The sequence below is a fragment of the Salminus brasiliensis genome, chromosome 10 (genome assembly GCF_030463535.1).
Source record: "Salminus brasiliensis chromosome 10, fSalBra1.hap2, whole genome shotgun sequence".
Lineage (NCBI taxonomy): Eukaryota > Metazoa > Chordata > Actinopteri > Characiformes > Bryconidae > Salminus > Salminus brasiliensis.
The window spans coordinates 19,413,925-19,433,644 of record NC_132887.1 but is presented as its reverse complement, the minus strand read 5'-3'; the positions used below and the strand labels follow the sequence as shown (position 1 = coordinate 19,433,644).

Sequence of the window (19,720 nt, the reverse complement as noted above, 5' to 3'; positions counted from 1 at the left end):
CATGCTTTGCATTAATGCACAAAAATATGCCCCTATTTTTACATATAGGTACTGACGGATATTAGTGGGTCCCATTTCTGAACAAAAAGGATGATATTAGGATTTTTGTTGAAAAATAAAAAATATCATTTTCTTCAGAGGACAGACATATATATCATGTTTTGCATGTGGAAAGTGCACTTGTTTCAGAGAATGACTCGACAGACTTGAAGAAAGCAGGTGAAAAATAACAGAAGCCTGATTTGCACAAAAAAACAATGCTTTTATTCAAGTATTCAAGGAGCCTTTTTTTCTTCCTTCTGGGCACATAACAAAAAGAGAGAGGGAGGAGAGGTGGAAAATGACTGCTACATCTGCTGTATGAGCTGATCTCAAAGAAGAGAGAAGGCTTGAAAACAGTTATGACATAGAAGAGGTCACACAAAAATCAACAGTGTCACTGTCACGAGAGCAACCAAATAGGCCACAGTAGCCCCCAAAAAAAAAAAAATATATATATATATAGAAAATAAAAATTATCTAAAACAAACAAACAAAAAAGGAAATAAAATAAAAGGAGGGGAGGGGGTAACAAAAAAAATGGAGGGCTGGATACATGGCATGGAATGTAGTACTTAAAAGCAGTGCTGCCTGGATATTACGCAAGTACATGTTAACAGCAAAAGTTATAACGATTCTTTTTCTTACTTCCCAATATGAGTACATGATTTTCCCACAGATAAGCACCAACTACAGCAATGTCTATTCTAAAACAATATAAGAATCTTTTCATCATTTGTCTTTTTTTTTCAAGTACAAAGTTAAAATGCCTTTGTTAATATATTTATATGAGAGAGTAAAATAATAGTGCTTTTCCAATACTACAAGGAACATAAAAACAGTCATTGTCAAGACAAGTTTATCTCTCTTCCAAGTAATATACTTTTTTTTTTCTTCTCTCAATTAGATAAAATGTTTAGCACCTTAGGAAACACCTACAACCCCTCTTTTAGTACTTAGAAAAGAAGTCAACGTAAATAAAAACACCTTTTATGTATGTAGGGCTGTGCAGTAAAAATGGAATTGTCCATCTACTGTTAAGATCACTTGGCAAATTCATTCCTTTAGCTTTCTGCAATTCAACACATGACATATAAATATGAAACATAAAAGACCAGCAGCCTTCCCACCCCACTGCTCTATAGCTTATGTCAATTTTTACATGTCGCATTTATGTCAATTTAGCCCTCTCTTTGCAATTGGAGACTTTTTTTTCTTTTCTCATTTTTGATTCCATGATATATATTAGCACAGAATTATATTTGTACATCTCATAGGACATTTTAAAACAGTCAAAACAGCAACAGACATATTCGTATGTACAAAATGTACAAAAAATATGGGCATTGAAATCATCTGAATGTAGGAAAGCGGTTACTGCTGAACAGTAAGCTAGATTAAGGTATGTATGCAGTGCAATGCCTTAAAAAACGAAAAAAATAAGTTTTTGCAGAACGTCTTGTGATAGCTCGCTGATGACCAAACCTGCCCTAAGCACAACGATTTAGATGCACGCAGACTTTTACTACCATCCTAAATAACGTCACAAACTTCCGAAAGCCGCCCATGATACGAGCCTACCTTACAAGTCGAGAACATTGGTCAGCTTATTGTTTTAACTTGTTTAAGCAAAAACGCTCAATTTAGATTCCTTTAAACAACAAGGGCAAACGCTCCTGGCCACGTGCCAGGGCGCGGGATCCAAACAACTGGAGAACTAATAAGGAGAGACCAGGCACCGCTCACAACACGAGAAAAGCATCCGTCAAATGGCATATCTAAGCGAAAGAAGATCACTGTTAGGCTCATATACGCACGACACTGGGAGCAGACAGTACTTGACGTGGATTATGATGAAGCACCACTGTAGTAGATGAGGACTTGAGAAGGGTGGCATTTTTTCTTATTTTCTTTTCTTTTTTTTCTTTTTTTTTAATTTAGCCCCACAAATTCACTAGCAGACAGGTGAAGGTCCCCTCTATCCTACGAACCCTTTCTTTCACATCTATTGGCACAGCCCTACTGTACAGAAAAAAAGGATTACCTCATATAATGGTAAAGAGAGTTTCACATTATAGAACATAACTTGGAAAATAAAAAAACAAAAAACAATTCACGAGAGTCAAGAAGAAATATTCAAAAATATCAATGGAAATAAAAAGAAGTTTACACATACAAAAGTGCTTGATATTGTTGGTAACACAGCACAAAAAATCCGCTATAAAAAGGTAGAAGAACATTGTGAAGCCGCACCTTTTTTTTTCTGTTTGTTTTAAAGTGTTGCACCTGACTGAGGATAGCCTGCGAGGGGCGCTGTAGAGGGGGGGAGGAGGGGGTCAGCAGGCCAAGAGCAAACCCGACGCTGCCCTCCCTGCGGCCACCGCGCACGCTGAGAGTTGTACAGTAATGATTCTGGCCTGTGAGACGCTAGACAAAAAGTAGCTCAGCACAGCCTTTGATCTCAAGGTATGGATGACAAAAAAACATCACGGCCCATGTGGCAGGCCAGCACACTCCGTACGCGCGCGCATGTGTGTGTGTGTATGTTTGTGTGTCTGTGTGTACGGACGCAGAGAACGGACCTCAGTGAATGCAAGGCTGAGGAGCTGGAATAGAGCACCAGTAAGGTATGTTGTATAAAAGACTGTAAAAAATACAAAATGAGATGTGGCAGACCTGGCTTGTCGAGTCCTCGTTTGAAGTGTAGCATCACATTTTGTGTTTTTTTAATATATATATATATTTATGGATATATATATATATATATATATATATATTTATGTATATATATATTTTTTTAACCTGGCTAACGGCCTAAGGGCGACCCCCATCCGATTTTGAAGTAGTAGCACCACATGAGTTGCAATGTTTTTCACCACCTTGAAGCACCATATTGTCAGCTATTACAGTAGTACCTTATTACCTTCAGTTAGTGTATAGAAACTGTAAACAAAGAGGTATTTGTGATGTTTTGGATTGGTTAAGACAGAGCTCCCCTGACACTGAAGAGAAAGACACCTTTTGTGTGTGTGTGTGTATGTGTGTGTGTGTGCGTGTATGCATGTGTGTTTTTTTGCTCTCGCCAAGGCTCAGTTGCTGGAGGAGAGGAAAAAGTGAGCGATGTAGAGGCCCGAAAACCCAGCCCAGTTACTCAAAATCGCCCAAGTTAGACCTTTTTATCGTAACTTATGCCGGTGAAAATGAACAATCTACTCTCGATCTATTTTTTTCCCATCGTTGGCTTTCTTGCTTTCGTCTCTCAGTGCCCTGATAGGAGGCCCCGTCTCAAGTATAGCTTGCACACATAAATCAGTTCTAATTCTGGATAACACTGCTAAAAGTAAAATGAACTAAAGAAAAAAAAGAAGAAAAAGAAAAAAAAAACAATTAAATACAATAAAAAGAGTCAAATATTTTAAACTAAAAAAAAAGAAAACATGAAATACCTACTTTGATGTTTATGCTGTAAATAATATACAAGGCTCTTGTTATTTCATACATCAGTTTGGGTTTCTCTTCTCCTCGCTGTGTTGGGCTTCACACACAGGCGAAGTACTCTTTGAGTGGTGCAAACAAGTGGCGGATGACTGGGACGCTCCACGAACGGCCCAGCAGCCTCTGTCTCGCCAGCCGGCTCATGTTGGACACGTCTGTGTAGTGGACAGGGAAGCCAAACACCCTGGAGTCCAGAAATCAGAGACAGAGTTTAAGTTCTGATACTGTGATACAATTTCAGTGAGTGAAAAAAGGAGCTCTCAAATATCTTTTACCAAGATCTCAAACCTTGGGCTGAAATTGTTATTACAAACTGTAATTACCAAAGAAGAGCCCCACCAGTTTATACAGAAGTTCATGTAGTTCCTGAATAATACACCTTAGTGTGTAATAAGCCTATTAGCTTATTAGGATTATGGCTTCTTCACAATAATCATTAGGAAACTCCAGGTGATGCACAGTACACGTAAATGAAAACATCTGATGTCCACAAAGCAGGAGAAGCCAATAAGAATACAGCAAAGCGTTTTCAGGGAGAAGTTTGCTTAGTTGGTAAGGTAATTGGGAAATGGACTCTAGAGTGGCAGTGCACTGTTCTACTGGGAGCTTTATGGAAGAGTCCTCACAAGTAAACTTTTCCGGTGTCCTCACTACATCTTCACAATCCTGATGAATTTCATTTTCACGTCCTGTGGGCCGATGAAGTTAAAAAATTACTACTTTTTGGTCATAGTAAGCATTTAGTATTTCATGAAAAGAACACTTCTCCAACTGTTAAGCACAGGGGTGGATCAAATAATGCTTTGTGCTTGTGTTGCAACCAGGGGAGTATGGAGTCAATTACAGTGGGGAGAACAAGTATTTGATACACTGCTGATTTTTCAGGTTTTCCCACTTGCAAAGCATGTAGAAGACTGTAATTTTTATCATAGGTACTCTTCAACTGTGAGTGATGGAATCTAAAACAAAAATCCAGAAAAATACATTGTATGATTTTTAAATAATTAATTTCCATTTTATTGTGGGAAATAAGTATTTGATACACCAGAAAAAGAAACTTAATATTTGGTACAGAAACCTTTGTTTGCAATTACAGAGATGAGACATTTCCTGTAGTTCTTGACAAGGTTTGCACACACTGCAGCAGGGATTTTGGCCCACTCCTCCATACAGATCTCCTCCAGAGCCTTCAGGTTTCATGGCTGTCGCTGGGCCACACGGACTTTAAGCTCCCTCCAAAGATTTTCTATTGGATTCAGGTCTGGAGACTGGCTAGGCCACTCCAGGACCTTAAGATGTTTCCTACGGAGCCACTCTTTAGTTGCCCTGGCTGTGTGTTTTGGGTCGTTATCATGCTGGAAGACCCAGCCACGACCCATCTTCAGTGCTCTTACTGAGGGAAGGAGGTTGTTGGCCAAAATCTCACGATACATGGCCCCATCCATCCTTCTCACAATACGGTGCAGTCATCCTGTCCCCTTTGCAGAAAAGCATCCCCAAAGAATGATGTTTCCACCGCCGGTTGGGATGGTGTTCTTGGGGTTGTACTCATCATTCTTCTTCCTCCAAACATGACGAGTGGAGTTTAAACCAAAAAGTTCTATTTTTGTCTCATCAGACCACATGACCTTCTCCCATTCCTCCTCTGGATCATTCAGATGGTCATTTGCAAACTTCAGACGGGCTTTGACATGCGTTGGCTTGAGGAAGGGCACCTTGCGTGCACTGCAGGATTTTAATCCTTGACGGCGTAGAGTGTTACTGATTGTTTTCTTTGAGACTGTGGTCCCAGCTCTATTCAGGTCATTGACCAGGTCCTGCCGTGTAATTCTGGGCTCATTCCTCACCTTCCTCAAGATCATTGATGCTCCACGAGGTGAGATCTTGCATGGCGCCCCAGACCGAGGGAGATTATCCGTTATTCTGCATTTCTTCCATTTTCTAATAATTGCACCAACAGTTGTTGCCTTCTCACCAAGCTGCTTGCCTATTGTCCTGTAGCCCATCCCAGCCTTGTGCAGGTCTACAATTTTATCCCTGATGTCCTTACAAAGCTCTCTGGTCTTGGGCATTGTGGAGATGCTGGAGTCTGACTGATTGAGTGTGTGGACAGGTGTCTTTTATACAGGTAACGAGTTCAAACAGGTGCAGTTAATACAGGTAATGAGTGGAGAACAGGAGGGCTTCTTAAAGAAGAAGTAACATGTCTGTGAGAGCCAAAATTCTTACTGGTTGATAGATGATCAAATACTTATTTCCCACAATAAAATGGAAATTAATTATTTAAAAATCATACAATGTATTTTTCTGGATTTTTGTTTTAGATTCCATCACTCACAGTTGAAGAGTACCTATGATAAAAATTACAGTCTTCTACATGCTTTGCAAGTGGGAAAACCTGAAAAATCAGCAGTGTATCAAATACTTGTTCTCCCCACTGTACATCCCAGCAAATTCTGGAAGCAAACATCTCCCATCACCTTCTAATAAAAAAAAGCAGTAGACGAAAAGAGCATGAGTTCTACAGCAGGATAATGAGCCTAAACACATCTCACATGACCACTTCGAGAGGTGCAAGCTAAAGGTTTTGTCATGGTCCTTACAGTTGCTAGATCTAAACATTGTCAACAACCTATGGCTAGATCTCAAAATCGTCTCAAAAAAGTTTTTTGCAAGGAAGAAGGGGCAAAAAATCACCCAAACAAGAACTGAAAGACTCTTAGCTGACTACAAAATGCATTTACTAGCTGTGATACTTGCCAAAGCTGTAACTAAGTACCAAGCAAGCTTCGAGCCCATTTTTTAAATTTATTTATTTTTAACTGTAAAAGATTTTAAAAAGTAGTCTCGCTTAAAATATGAAAGTAATGGTTCTTTAACATTATGCCTTTTGGAAATCTGGTCATCTTATACTTGCCATTAACTGACCAGTTTGGACACCCTTGGCTCAACATTCTCTGCTCTCTATAAATCCATTCAGAACTAACTCTATCTCTTTCTCTAACTCTTCTCAGAGTAAATGGTCACCCAGCCCGACCTGCTGGAAGACTGCCCGCTGAGGTCCCCTCTACCTGTGTCAGACCAGCTGCCACCTACCAGTCCAACCAGTCGGCTTGATCACTGGAGGTATTCAATTTTTCATATCTTTTTATGTAATTTATTTTTCTTTTTTTCTGTCTTTTACAAATTACTGGTTGTGTAAAGCTGCTTTGCGAAAACAACAGTTGTAAAAAGCGCTATACAAATAAATTTGACCTGACTTGACGTTGCCTTTTTTTTTAACTGAGAAAGAGTAAACACAGCCTCTGTAGCTAATCAAACAAAAACAATAATATTGTCAGTAAATCATAATACCCAGTTAGTGTATTTGACTTTCATAACATCCAAAAAATGAAAATAAATTATCTGTGTGGTCTGTGCAAAAGTTGGACATTCTAAGTGTTGCAAAGCTCAAAACTCCTCAAACCTTGTACTAACACAAGCAGCAGCCGTGGGCTCCTTTGTATAAAGATCTAAAAATGAAAGTAATCAATGCCCTCATTGCAGGAGACGACTAAGAAAACAGCCAAGAGTTTTCAGCTTGCTGTTTTTACAGTGCAGACTGCTATTGAGAAATGGCACTTCTGAGGAATTGCAGAGGACAAAATGAGCTCTGGAAGACCAACAAGACATCTTGGAGAGAACTACTCACATGCGTGTACCACAAGCAAATCAAAATGCCCATATGACTGCCAAGAACCTGTATGAAGGTTTAGCTGAGTCGAGCGGGTGGTGCACTGTTCCACTGTACTTGCACAACCATAATCTTCACAGAAGAGTAATAAGAAGGAATTAACTCCTACCTCCACACAAAACTCAACGTCTGAAGTTTGCTACAGAACATATGAAGAAGTCAGAACTCTTTGGAGAAGAGCAAAGGTACGTTTGGAGAAATTCATAACTATATTTAATTAACAGACACCTTGCCAACTGAGAAACCTGGGGGTGGCTCCATCATAATCTGGGGTTCTGTTGCCACCAGTGGCAGTACTGCATGGCTGGAGGGAACAATGGATTCCACACAATACCAGCAAATGATGAACATATACTTCAAACCAAACTGTAAAGGTGCTCTTTAACCTGGAACTCCCTCTCTGTATTTAACTGGAACTTCCTCCTTCTTTGTACATATGCGGTGTACTGTACTCTCACCTGAACACTAGCTGCTATACTTATTCCTGCACTGTACACTCACTGACTGTACAGACTGGTTTAATGCTGAACTCCCTGTTTAACTTGTCATTTACACACACAACTAGAGTCTAGAACTCTAGAACACTAGAGTCACTCAGAATACAGCAAATGACAATGCTTTCATTGCTTACCCACAAGCTATCCCCCCCCCCCCCCCCCCCCCATCACGTACAACACAACCAGGCTGAGAGTGTGAAGGCTAGAACATGCTACCTCTAAGAAGCTTTTCAATCTGAAGCTAACGCAAAATCATTTGACAGCTGAACGCAGGAGGAGAATGCCAACTGCCTATTCTCTTGTCAGCTAAGAGATGCCCATATTGGCTATCATTGGATTGAGTGACCATGCTACCCATTCACAGAGTGATGCTCTCTTGGACACCCTGCCAGTCTTAGTATTAAACAGTCCTTTGTCAAAAAGACTTTACATACAAGTATACAGTAACATAATCAGGCTCTGGATGAACCATAGTCCCATACCTCTCCATCTCAGTGCACCACAGGATGTCCTCTTTCTCGTTCATGAAAACAGGGAAGTGCTGGTCTTTGCCCTGCTTTATGGAATTCGACCGAGTGGTGATGGTCCTCACTTTATCAAACTGGAAAACAAATGCTAATTATCTATTACAGTATTGTTTTACTGGTATTCATCAATGCATCATTTCACAACTATGCTGCAAAATCTTCGTTTATTTGAGTGAAGATTTTACCTTAGCAGTCCTGCCATGTTCCAGACAGTCTTGAAGGTCCAGTTTGTCAGAGTTCATGGCAGTCAGCGGTCTACGATGAGAAATCACAACAAAATAGAGATAAGACTCTATTTAAAAAACTGAAGACAGCTGGTGGAGTATGGCAGTGGTCCCCAAACCCGTCCTGGAGGAACCCCTGCCCTGCACATTTTAGTGTGTACCCTTGTCCGACACCCCAGATCCAGCCAATTAGCCAATTTTTTTAATTATTACTATTTTTATCCGATATTTCGCCCATTTCCTTCCCAATTTGGACCGCCAATTACCCAACCCGTTTGTGCCCCCCTCCCCCATCGCTTGCAATGCCCCCGACACTTGTGAGGATGAACTAACACACGTCCCTTCCGGCACATGCACAGTCAAGCCTCTCATTTTTCAAACTGCCGCCGATGCAACATCACCGGGCAACCAACGTGCATAGAGGGAAGCGCTGCAAACCCCACTCCAACACACCTGCCTGCAGACGCCAGTGATGACCAGCACAGCAGCAAAACTATGTGGGGAAAGGGCCTCCCCTCCCCGACTCGGCTCGGCTGCCTCCCCTCCCAGCCTTGGCTGCCGTTGGCTCGCAGCATGACCTGGATTTGGACCAACAATCCTCTAATCATAGTGCCTTAGTCGTCTGGACCACTTGGGGCCCCCAACAAGCTTTTCCTGAGATGAAGGTGGTGTTAGGGCTGGGAACCCCTAAGATGTGCAGGGCAGAGGGTGACCAGGGTTGAGTAAGGTATCATGGCACCATTTGGAATGAAGTGAGGGAGGGATTTGAGCTGCTTCCCTCATCGTTCTAAAACCCACCTGTTCATGCCTGGAAGGTTACCCCAGAAGTAGCGAGCACGATGTGCAGCAGATACTTCCTTGGCATCTATCATCACAGGGTTGCACTGTTGGGATAAATCAGAAAGGTGTATATTATGTAGTATTTTACATTAAGATGTCATTTTCAATGACCAGTTTGTGAAGCACTGTAGAGTTCAGACCATCTTACAATATACTGACAAGTGGCATCAACTAGCAATAATCTTAGGACACCTGCTTATTCATTGCTTCTTAATTAAAAAATGAATCCTGCTTTTGTTGGAGTAACTGTCTCTACGGTCCAGGGAAGGCTTTCTACTAGATTTTTGGAGCACTGCTATGAGAATTTGATTGCATTCAGAGACAAGAGCATTAGTAAAGTGAGGATGTTGGATAATCACCACCCCAACTCATTCCAAGAGTACTGGATGAAGTACCATTATTCCAGAGAACACAGTTCCACTGCTCCACAGCTCAATGCTGGGGGCCTTTTAACCCCTCTAGCTCATGCCCAGCAGTAAGCATGGTGCCAATAAGTTCATGTTTATCTGCTATTGGCAGTACTTCTCTACATTAGAAGGGGTGTGCACCTCACTAAAAAAAGCAGGATCAATTATTTTACATTTTTAAATAAGCAGGTGTCCCAGTACCTTTGTCCATGTGGTGTTCGTGTGATAGAAACAACATGTTTTAACAATGCTGTTGTGTTCTGCCTTTTTGGAATCATGTAATATAAACACTGTCTGACTTTGTTGAAGTGATTATTCCGTAATGTCCCGGTTTACTTTTATAAGGTGATGACTCCATTATAACTCTCAATCTTCAACAAAAATGCTTTTAATGGCAGCTTTAACAGCTTGTAGGAAATCAATTTTAAAAGGTCGGTTTGAGCCAGGTACTCAATAAAGCTCATTTTGGCATTAATGGTTTTTAGAGAGAGACAGAGCCAAATATTACAATGCAACAGTAGCAAGAATTTCTAACTTGCCAAATTCAATCTATTTTGTAAAGCACCTTTATACCTGACTTTATATCTGTGTACTGTTGTTGTTATTATTAGCAAGTAAAGCCTCTTCTCTTTTTGTGTTAGTTAGTTTTTGTTTTGTTGAATTATAATCTGTATGTTTGTGTGTTTATGCATGAGCACATATGTTACCAAGATGCTATTTTCTTTATACACCAGTAAAAATTGGCTGTTTTTATGATCATAATTAGCGGTTTTAGAAATACAATACAAATACAAACCACACAAATATTAGTATGCTGAAACATTTCTTGTCAAAGAAATATGATAAATCATGATGGAAATACTTTTGCTAAGTAAATACTGTTTTGGTAGTTTGGCCCATGCCTTCAGCTTATGGTGATTTGGGAGAAGACTGTAAGAGGGGGGGGGGGGGGGGGGGTTCAGGTGACTTCTGCTTTGTGGTAGGAAGCCAGTCCCCCTCTGATAAGTGGGGCAAGGAATGATAGATGACATGGTTAAAAGGGAGGTGGTGGGCCGGTGGGCGGTGGATCAGACTTGTCATAGATATGACCATGATATTTAAAGGATGTTAGATTAGGCAGGATGTTACTCCTCTCACAAATTTGTTATTTCATAACATGTAAGTTATTCAAAGTCTGAAATTAAGAGAAGTCTTATCACTGGTCAGGTGTTTCTGTTTATGTGCTGTTGTAGCTCCAAATGAAAAAATGAAAACATCCCTTTATCTTATTATAGAGTAAAACATAGCATTGATGTTCAGCATTAAACAGTAAATGTGCTTCGGCTGATTCTTGGTCATTTCCTGAACTGTTGGGTTTGCCAAAGCGTTCAGGCATAAAATGAAACCAAACAGTAAGGAGATGCTGCCAAACAAGATTTCTCTAGAAACGCACTCCACAGTTCTTAAACGTGTTTTCACAGAAGTGAAAAAGAGAGTCCTATTCTTTTGTACAGATCTGATGGAAAGTCAACATAATTTGTATCATTTCTTAAGAACATTTCAGTTGTTCACTTGTATTTAATTCCACAGCCAGATAGAAACCTGCCTACAGAAGCTACAAAAATAATACAAAAGACAAAGACACCGTCACCGTTTGTGTTGGACACAGGTGAAATTTGGCCACCGCCTTTAACCCATCTGTGCAGTGAACACACAGATACACACTAGTGAGCAAACACATGCCCAGAGGGGTGGCCAGCCATCACTGCAGTACCCGGGGAGCAGAAAGCCCAACAGTGGAAGCTTACCAAGCCCTGGTACCGAACCCTGTCATCAATTGCCCAGTGCTCTAACTGCTGAGGCACCACTACCCCCTATGTTCACCAATCTTCTCAAAGTATTGGGACACCTACACATTACACCCACAAGACTTTTTTATGGAGTTTGTCCCCAGTTTGCAGCTCTAACAGCAGGTTTGGAACTCTACAGTTATTGAGTCAGCAGAGCTGACTTGGTGACCCACGCTCTGTAACTTTACATGCTCTGACACATTGTATATGAGTTGCTTCCACTTTTCGGTAATACCACTCACAGCTGATTGTGGAATATATAGAGGGAATGCCTATGTGCTTGATTTTACCTGTGGCAATGGGACTGAATAAAACACCTGAATTCAATATTCAAGAGGTGTTCCAACACTTTTGCCTATGTAGTATACCTCTCTTAACACCGCAATGACTGAGATAACAATTTTTACCATTTAATTTTTTAATAAATATAATAGTTTGGATAAAATAACCAATACACCAACTCTAAATGGAAACCAATAAAACATTTTATCCCAAGTCATTTTGGAGCATTTATATTGGGCCATTAATCATAAGTACAGAAACAACTACTATCTACGTACAGAACAACTAAACAACTGAACAACTTATATGTCAAAAAGTCAGGTTTTGCCTGACGATGATGGTATATTAATCTGATAATAAATGAAGGTTTCTTGTAACATTAGTATTTCTGCTTTAAATGGCCATAGCAGTCAATTTTGACTGTAAACATTATACACAGTATCTCATATTCCTAAACATGCTCTTTTTTCACACTGTTTCGTTGAAAATACTGAAGGTAAACACTGGCAAATATGTTCTGAATTACAGCTACAACACCTCAATCACAATACACTGTAAGAAGCCACCCACACCACCATCTTTCTGCCACCAGAGGGAGGCCACGCTCAACTCCCAGCAACAATCAACCTAATTTATGTCAGCTGGGCACTGCCCTTTTTAAGGGCTTCACACAGCTCACTCATCAGTCTTGTCCTCAGAAATCAGACCTTGATGGTAACCTGTATTTTACTGCCTTCCTTTTCACCAGTCTCTTTGGGATCCGACATAGGAAACCAGCACCACCAGGGCTCTTTTTCTCCTCTGTTTCTAGGAGCTATTTGACTTCACCTCTCTTTCTCAAAAATGATCTTCACCTTCTGTTAGCTTCTCACACCTTTGCTGAGGTTTCTGATCAGACTACCTGAAGGCCAGCAGATTTGTCTATTGTTGGCTTGTTTTGTCCTTTGTTTGTTTGGGCATCCTTTGTTCTGTTTTCCCACCTTTCGCGGTTCTTATCCTTTTAAGCTTTTTCATTCTAAGTTTTCTTTAGGCCTGCCGGTGGCACTGCGGTTAGCACGTCACTCCACAAGTTATTTAGCTCTCTATCTTTTGCTCCTTTGTTTATCCCTCTTGCTGTTTAGATGAATGGTGCACCAGCTTTAATGTACACTTAATGTAGTTCCATCCAGTTACTGAAAATGACTGGTTTTCATAATTACCATGTCAAAGTCATCCTTATGTGTACTAGATCCTTCTGCTTATGATCATAGAACCTGAACCAGTACCAGTCCCTCAGCATTGGCTACATACCTAAAACTCATAAATCAGCAACTATCAAGCACATTCTCAAAAAAACTGATTTTGACCCCCATGAGCTTAGTAATTATAGACCAATATCAAATCTCCCCTTCATAGCCAAGGTCCTAAAAAAGTAGTGTTTTAGCAGCTGTGCACCTACCTCCATGACCGTAGCATTTACGAGGTCTTTCACTCTGGATTTAGACCCAACCACAGCACTGAAACGGCTCTACTAAGCAGCACAAATGACCTACTCGTTTCATTTGCTAGGGCCTGCGCTACTATTCTTGTGCTGCTTAACCTTAGTGCTGCATTTGACACCACAGATCATGCAAACCTAAGACTCAAAAAATAAAATTAAAAGGTGCACCTGTCACCTGGTCAATCCTGGGTTTATTACTATTTACTTTTAATATATATAATATATTAATATAATACTTTTAACACAAGCACACCATCCTCCTCATAGCCTAGTGGGTAGTACACTGCTCTCCCAAGCCAAATACCCTGGATCAAATCCCAATCTCTGCAATACTTATTTTTCTGCATTTGAGCCCAACCAGGTGGTCGCCTTTATGTAATAAAACATGTGGTGACAATCCTGGGAAAACCTTCCATCTTTTCCCTCTGCAAGATTGCCACCCCGTAACATAAGCTGAATAAGACCGGACAGCATAGAACAGACATGGCATCGCCAGGTAATTCTGGTAATGACGAAATCCTGGGAATTCTAAAGTTAATTATGATGGCAACAGGAACAGATCCTAGCTCAGCAATCCTACACTGTATGAAAACATGATTTGATGTCTTGGACACTAGGTCCATAAGTCTACCACTTGGTGGCAGTAAAAAAACATTTATCTACAGTTCATTGTTAACATACTTCACACAATTGCTCACAGAACCCTTCAAAACGAAGCAAATTACCCCAAACATGGGTAATTAATGTGTTGGTAAGTCTTATATACAATCACCACAGTCTGTGCTGCTATAATCATAAAGAACATACCTCCAAAAAGCGAGAGATGTCCCTCTTGTCACTCACACCCATGGCCACTACATTCTCGAACAGCCAGAAGAATGGCCGGTCGTCGCCTTCTTTAGGACGAGCCTCATGTAAAAGCCGATAGAACTCAAAAAACAGCCGTCCAGTGCCCTCTGGGTGTGTTTGTGCATCCGTGAGTATGTGTGTTCAGCAGAGACAAGTAAGAAGAGATAAAAAGGAGAGTACACAGTCATACATATAGAACAGTACGCATATTTGCATATTACAATGCCATGCAAGTTATGACTCATATTAAAGTGAAAAACCAGTCAAACTAAGAACCAGCTGTTAATAAATAGCATAATAAACAAACACTAGCTGCAGTACAAGCTTTGCATGCGATCACATTTTACCATAGAGACCTTTCCGTGCTGGGTTTACTATGGACAGATCGTTGCAAGGGCTTCCTCCAATCACAAGATCAAAAGGCCCCCACTCATGTATCTGTGTGTGAGAGAGAGAGAGAATGAGAAAAGCAAAACACGTTTTACAAATTTACTTGCATATTAATCAACCTGTATTTAAGCTCTAAAGGCACTGGGGGCAACTCAATGTACTCTCACTGTTTACAGTACTGTACATTTACAGTGTGGCTGAATGTTCATATAAACATCCATCCATCTTCTTATCTGCTTCTTCCTGTTCAGGGTCATGGTGGGCCCAGAGCATAACCAGAATTGTTGGACACAAGGCAGAAATACCTCATCTCCAAAAAAAAATTATTATGAATACACCTTAAAGCTGTTATTTTCTGTATTTGAAGGCAACGATCAAAAGCTGATCTGTACCAAGAGCCCTTCAAGTAGGGCTCGGCTTGACCCGCCTCCCCTTATAATCCATGGAAGACAAGCATCCAGACTTTTCTGTCCTGGCACCGAAATGGTAAAACGAACATTCCCTGTGTGTCCGAACGGCAGAGTCGCTCGCTGTCTTAAAAAAAAATGGGACTTTATCTGTAACCAGCAAGCTGATTGGCTCTTCCTGTTAAAGGGTGGGACTTTATTCATACACAGGTACCACGGTGAGCGTTATGAGTACTCCCATTCATATTTCAACAAGTAATCGGTCTCCTCATTTATAATGTCTCTGGGTTGACTTTCCTGAAGATTTCTCCTTTTTACACTCAGTCTGTGTCCATGTAAGACTCCCACACCTCACAGATAGAACTCTACTCTCCACTCACACACCAGAGTGACAGTGTCATCCACATGTTCTGGTCATGTGACATGTGGATGTCAGTGCTATCAGAGCTAATTACTACATTTACAAGTAAATAACCAGAAAGTTAACTCACATGCTTGTGTGTAACATTCCTCACATCGCCGACATACATAATGCGTCCCTGGTGTCGCACGATGCCCACAGTGATGGAATCCTCACATACTTCAGAAGCCACATAGCGCTCCACTTGAATACCCAATTCTTTTAGCACCAGGAGCCCTTTACAGACCAATGTACATACACATGCAAACACACACAAACAGACACACTCTGAGCACACCTGGTCTTCTAACACTTTTCAGGTGTAGCGTTCTAGTACAATCAGTACAATCAATAGTATTTGAGTATTATATAGTGTATCTAAAAGTGTTGGGACAATTGGAATAAAACAGAGCATATTAGGTGACATTCTCTTCTGCACACATATCATCAAGGCTATAAGAACAAGTCACCAGACTATAAGAACTATAGTGTGAAAGCACATATACTGTTACTTAATATTGAACATGATCCTTCAGAGGAATGCAGTAACTTAACAATACTGTGAATGGGTAACCTTTCTATTCCATACACACAGAGCTCTAAAAGCCAGAACAGCTGTAATGTGATCAGTGCTGAGCAGACAGTTGCTGCTGCAAGCATGAAAACTAAAGGGAGGGGATTCTTCTAACCTGTGGCGATGCCATCAAAAAGTGATAGGACACGAATAGGCCTCCTCTTCTCTGCTAAAACTGGAGGGTATAGCTTTGGGGGTTCCTGACAAGAGAGAGAGAAAGAAAGAGAGAGAGAGAGAGAGCTTTGTGATGAAAGAGCACCTGTCTGTACATATTTTCTGAAAATAATAAAAGAGCATAGCTCATTTTCACTGACAAGGCTCCATTGTGGCTCCATTGTTTATGTCTAGAGTGGTAACAGAGAAGTGGTCAGCAGGTTTTTTTTTAACCATAAATTCAAGACAATGTAAAATAAAGATCATCACTGTCACGCAAAAGCCTCTGCCTTCCAAAATGACAACTGGATGACCATATTAAATTTCAAAGGAAGTAAACGTAAAAAGATCAACATTTCTTAAAAATGACTGCATTTCAATTCTGAGAAAATGTAAAGACCAACCTCCAGATTCACATTATGTCAAAAAGAAAAATATGAAAAACAGAAAAATGGGCATACAAGCTTTTGACAGTGAGTGAATGAAGTCATTGAGCAGTCCAGCCTACACCACAGCAGCACAGGTGGACCATGACATTTTCCCCAAAGGTCCATTAAGACATCTTTCCCTCAGCCACATGGGTGGTACTCCAGCCACCACATGGTAATCCTTTCAGCAGAAGGAAGCTCTTGTTGGCCAAGGCGGTACGTTGTTTAGGCTTGCCTCCTAATGCGCTACGTGCCGTGAACTGACAACTATTTGACAGTCCTTCTGGCTCACTGGCTGTCTTCCCAAGACACTCCTTCTTTTCCTCACTGTACAAATCTTCAGAAACTACCAAATTACATAACCCGGTTCTCAGGGCCCCCCTTGGAATGGGTTTGTTGGTAATTTATGAAATGCCACATTTCCTACCAGTGACATCACAGAGAGCTGTGCTGTCTGACCATTCGGTCGATTACATTGCTGCGCTTTTCATGAGAAAACATTTTTTTTGGTTTTGATTGTGTGCCACTTACAAAGTCTTGGTCATGGTTGTTGGCGAAGAAATGCTGCAGGCGGCTTGGCCAGTCGGCCCGGCGCTCCAGAAGACCGTACTGGGGCTTCTGGCCACACATGTAGCAGTTCCACGGGTCCTCCTTTATAGCTGCCTGCGCTGCGCCTGGCCCCACCAGCAGATCCACACACTCTACGCAGAAACACCTGCACACAGACGCACAGTTAAAGCTAAATATCAAAAACACAGCAGCTTATGTGACCATATTTTAACCCTCTGGACTCTATGAACGTGCCTGGGCGGCAAATGTGATAATACCGCACAGACATACAATTCCAACATTTCCTGAATCTGTAGAGCCCGTCAATTCAATTGCATCTCATGGCTAGACTCACATCTGAAGTTACGAGGCTGTGAAGGAGGGTCGACATACGGGTCTTGTGCCAGGTTGATCTGTGTGTCTCTAATCTGTAATTGGTGGATTTGTGCGTCTGTGTATTAGTTTGTGTAAAACTGTCCAATGGACACTCAGAAACTCGTCTTCAGCAATTCGTCCAGGAGTAAAGGGACGTTTTTACAGGAAATATTAACATTTTCTAAATTGCCTTACATCTCTTTATACAGTGCTCTAGGTAACATGGTTTCTAATTGTAGCGAGAGCTGAGACAGTTGGGAACGTTTTGATATAAAACGTGGATTTTATCTCATATTTAAGTGCCTTTAAAGGCGTATTTAAGAAGATACGCAAAACAACAACAACTCTAGACTTCTAAGGTTAATACTAGGGGTGTAAGAAAAGGTTGATACATTCTAGTATCGCAATATTATGTTTTGCAATACTGTATTGATTCTTAAAAACACAGTATTGGTTTTTAATGAATAGTTTACATGTAAAGGTGGTGGCAGACAATGCTTTACTCTGTATTGTCTTTCAACCCAGACCGCTAGACAGCAGTGTTGTACTCTATATACAGATTGCAGTTTCCTTTTACACAGATTCTGCCTATGCATATCATGGTTTGGTTTATACTATGTCAGTTTTCCTTCATTTTTTTTCTTAAATAAATCAGAATCTAATTTATCACCTTGCTTACAGTATTGCGATAGACTGAATCGCAATCCCATATCGCAATATGTATCATATTGCCAGGTTCTTGCTAATACACAGCCCTAGTTAATATCCACTGAACTTGGCATTTATGAATGCCTCAGACTTGCAGAAACACTTGAATTATCACATGAACAGAGTTCGCAGTTCAAAGGACCTTTAGACCAGTCAGTAAACACAAGCTGCACAGTCTATAGTGGTTGATGTTGCACCTGCAGCAGTTGTTGTTTCCACACATGAGAACCTCTCTCCCTCCACAGCAGATAGTGCAGTACGACTGGTAACCATCGTCATCATACTGGTACGCACACTCAAGGAAGCAGTTCTGCAAAACAGCAACATTCTGCTTTAGAGAAAAGGCTTGCGTTGCGTTGGAACGCATGAATGATTCGCACACCAATGGTCATGTTTTATTACACGACTATAAACGCCAGCAGTGTTGATGTGAAATAATCATGTCATAAAACGGTCTCATATCGACTGAAATGACACCTGTTATGAAAGCAACATGAAGCAAAAGTGCTGTTTGTGGACAGTGATTTGTCCTTTCAGCCGACGCATCGTCAAATGAGGTGTCTAGGTGTGCTAAAATGAGCCATCCCATGTTGCACAATTTTGTAATGGCTACACTCAATTCCTCAAGAACCTCAATTCAATCTACACTGTATGGACAAAAGTACTGGGACGCCGGTCCATTTATTGTTTCTGCCAAAATCGAAGATATTTAAAAAAGGTATATTCTGCTTTTGTTGAAATACTAAAATAAGGAATTTTGGAGCACTGCTGTGAGGATTTGATTGCAATCAGCAACAAGAGTGTAAGTGAGGTCCGGATGCTGGATGATCACCACCCCACCAAAAGCATTGGATGGAGCATCAACATTCCAGAAAAGCACAGTTCTATTGCTCCACTTTATACTAGAGGGTTTATACCCCTCTAGCCCACACCTAGCATTAGGCATGGTGCCAACAGGTTCATGTTTATCTGCCCCAGATAGTCCTACCCTACTAGCAATACTTCTCTAACTTAAAGTAGCTGAATGCATTCATTAGAAGGGGTGTCGTCCACAAACACTTGAGAAACAAAGAAAAGCTGGCTGTCTACCTTACAGCTTTGGCACATTCCACCAATGAAGAGGGGGTGCTCAAGAGAAACATTCAGCGTTCCGCAGGAGATGCAGATATCTGTAGGTAAACATGCAGAAGGCAGGGTCAGTGTGTCCCAGAGGGAATGGCATGGAGTTCATGGGATACTCATTACGAGACAGAAGACGGTCGTAAATACCTTCGATGTTCCTGCACTTCTGCCGCACTTCGTAGACAAGCCTCTCTGCAAAGAGTAAAACAAAAAAGGTGATTAGGGCTGGCTGACTCTTCCTGTAATTCCCTATATGACGTTTAACATGTAGTGTTTACTCTGGAGAGCTTAGCAGATGAAGCTGATAATCCTGATTACAGGAGAGTGTTAGTGTTTATGTACTTGTGTGTGTGTGTGTGTGTGTGTGTGTGTGTCTGTGTGAACCCATTGAACTCCTTGGCTCTGTGTGGCT

The 19,720-nt window shown here is 41.0% G+C and overlaps 1 protein-coding gene across 7 annotated transcripts in view; it reads right to left on the bottom strand.

The window, feature by feature from the left end:
* Window positions 1-241: 241 nt before the first annotated feature.
* Window positions 242-19,720, bottom strand: part of dnmt3ab (DNA (cytosine-5-)-methyltransferase 3 alpha b) — a 64,877-nt gene continuing 45,398 nt past the window's right edge. For 6 of the 7 annotated variants that reach the window (XM_072689611.1, XM_072689614.1, XM_072689612.1 and 3 more), the window contains 12 exons: window positions 19,456-19,500; window positions 19,276-19,355; window positions 18,384-18,496; window positions 17,086-17,269; window positions 16,089-16,173; window positions 15,491-15,636; window positions 14,550-14,640; window positions 14,161-14,309; window positions 9,314-9,399; window positions 8,477-8,546; window positions 8,247-8,365; window positions 242-3,718 (listed from right to left, as the gene is read on the bottom strand). In XM_072689611.1, the coding sequence (XP_072545712.1) occupies window positions 3,577-3,718; window positions 8,247-8,365; window positions 8,477-8,546; window positions 9,314-9,399; window positions 14,161-14,309; window positions 14,550-14,640; window positions 15,491-15,636; window positions 16,089-16,173; window positions 17,086-17,269; window positions 18,384-18,496; window positions 19,276-19,355; window positions 19,456-19,500 (1,310 nt within the window). In that variant the 3' untranslated portion in view covers window positions 242-3,576. The remainder of the gene's footprint in view (window positions 3,719-8,246; window positions 8,366-8,476; window positions 8,547-9,313; window positions 9,400-14,160; window positions 14,310-14,549; window positions 14,641-15,490; window positions 15,637-16,088; window positions 16,174-17,085; window positions 17,270-18,383; window positions 18,497-19,275; window positions 19,356-19,455; window positions 19,501-19,720) is intronic. The other variant, XM_072689613.1, reaches the window with a different exon arrangement.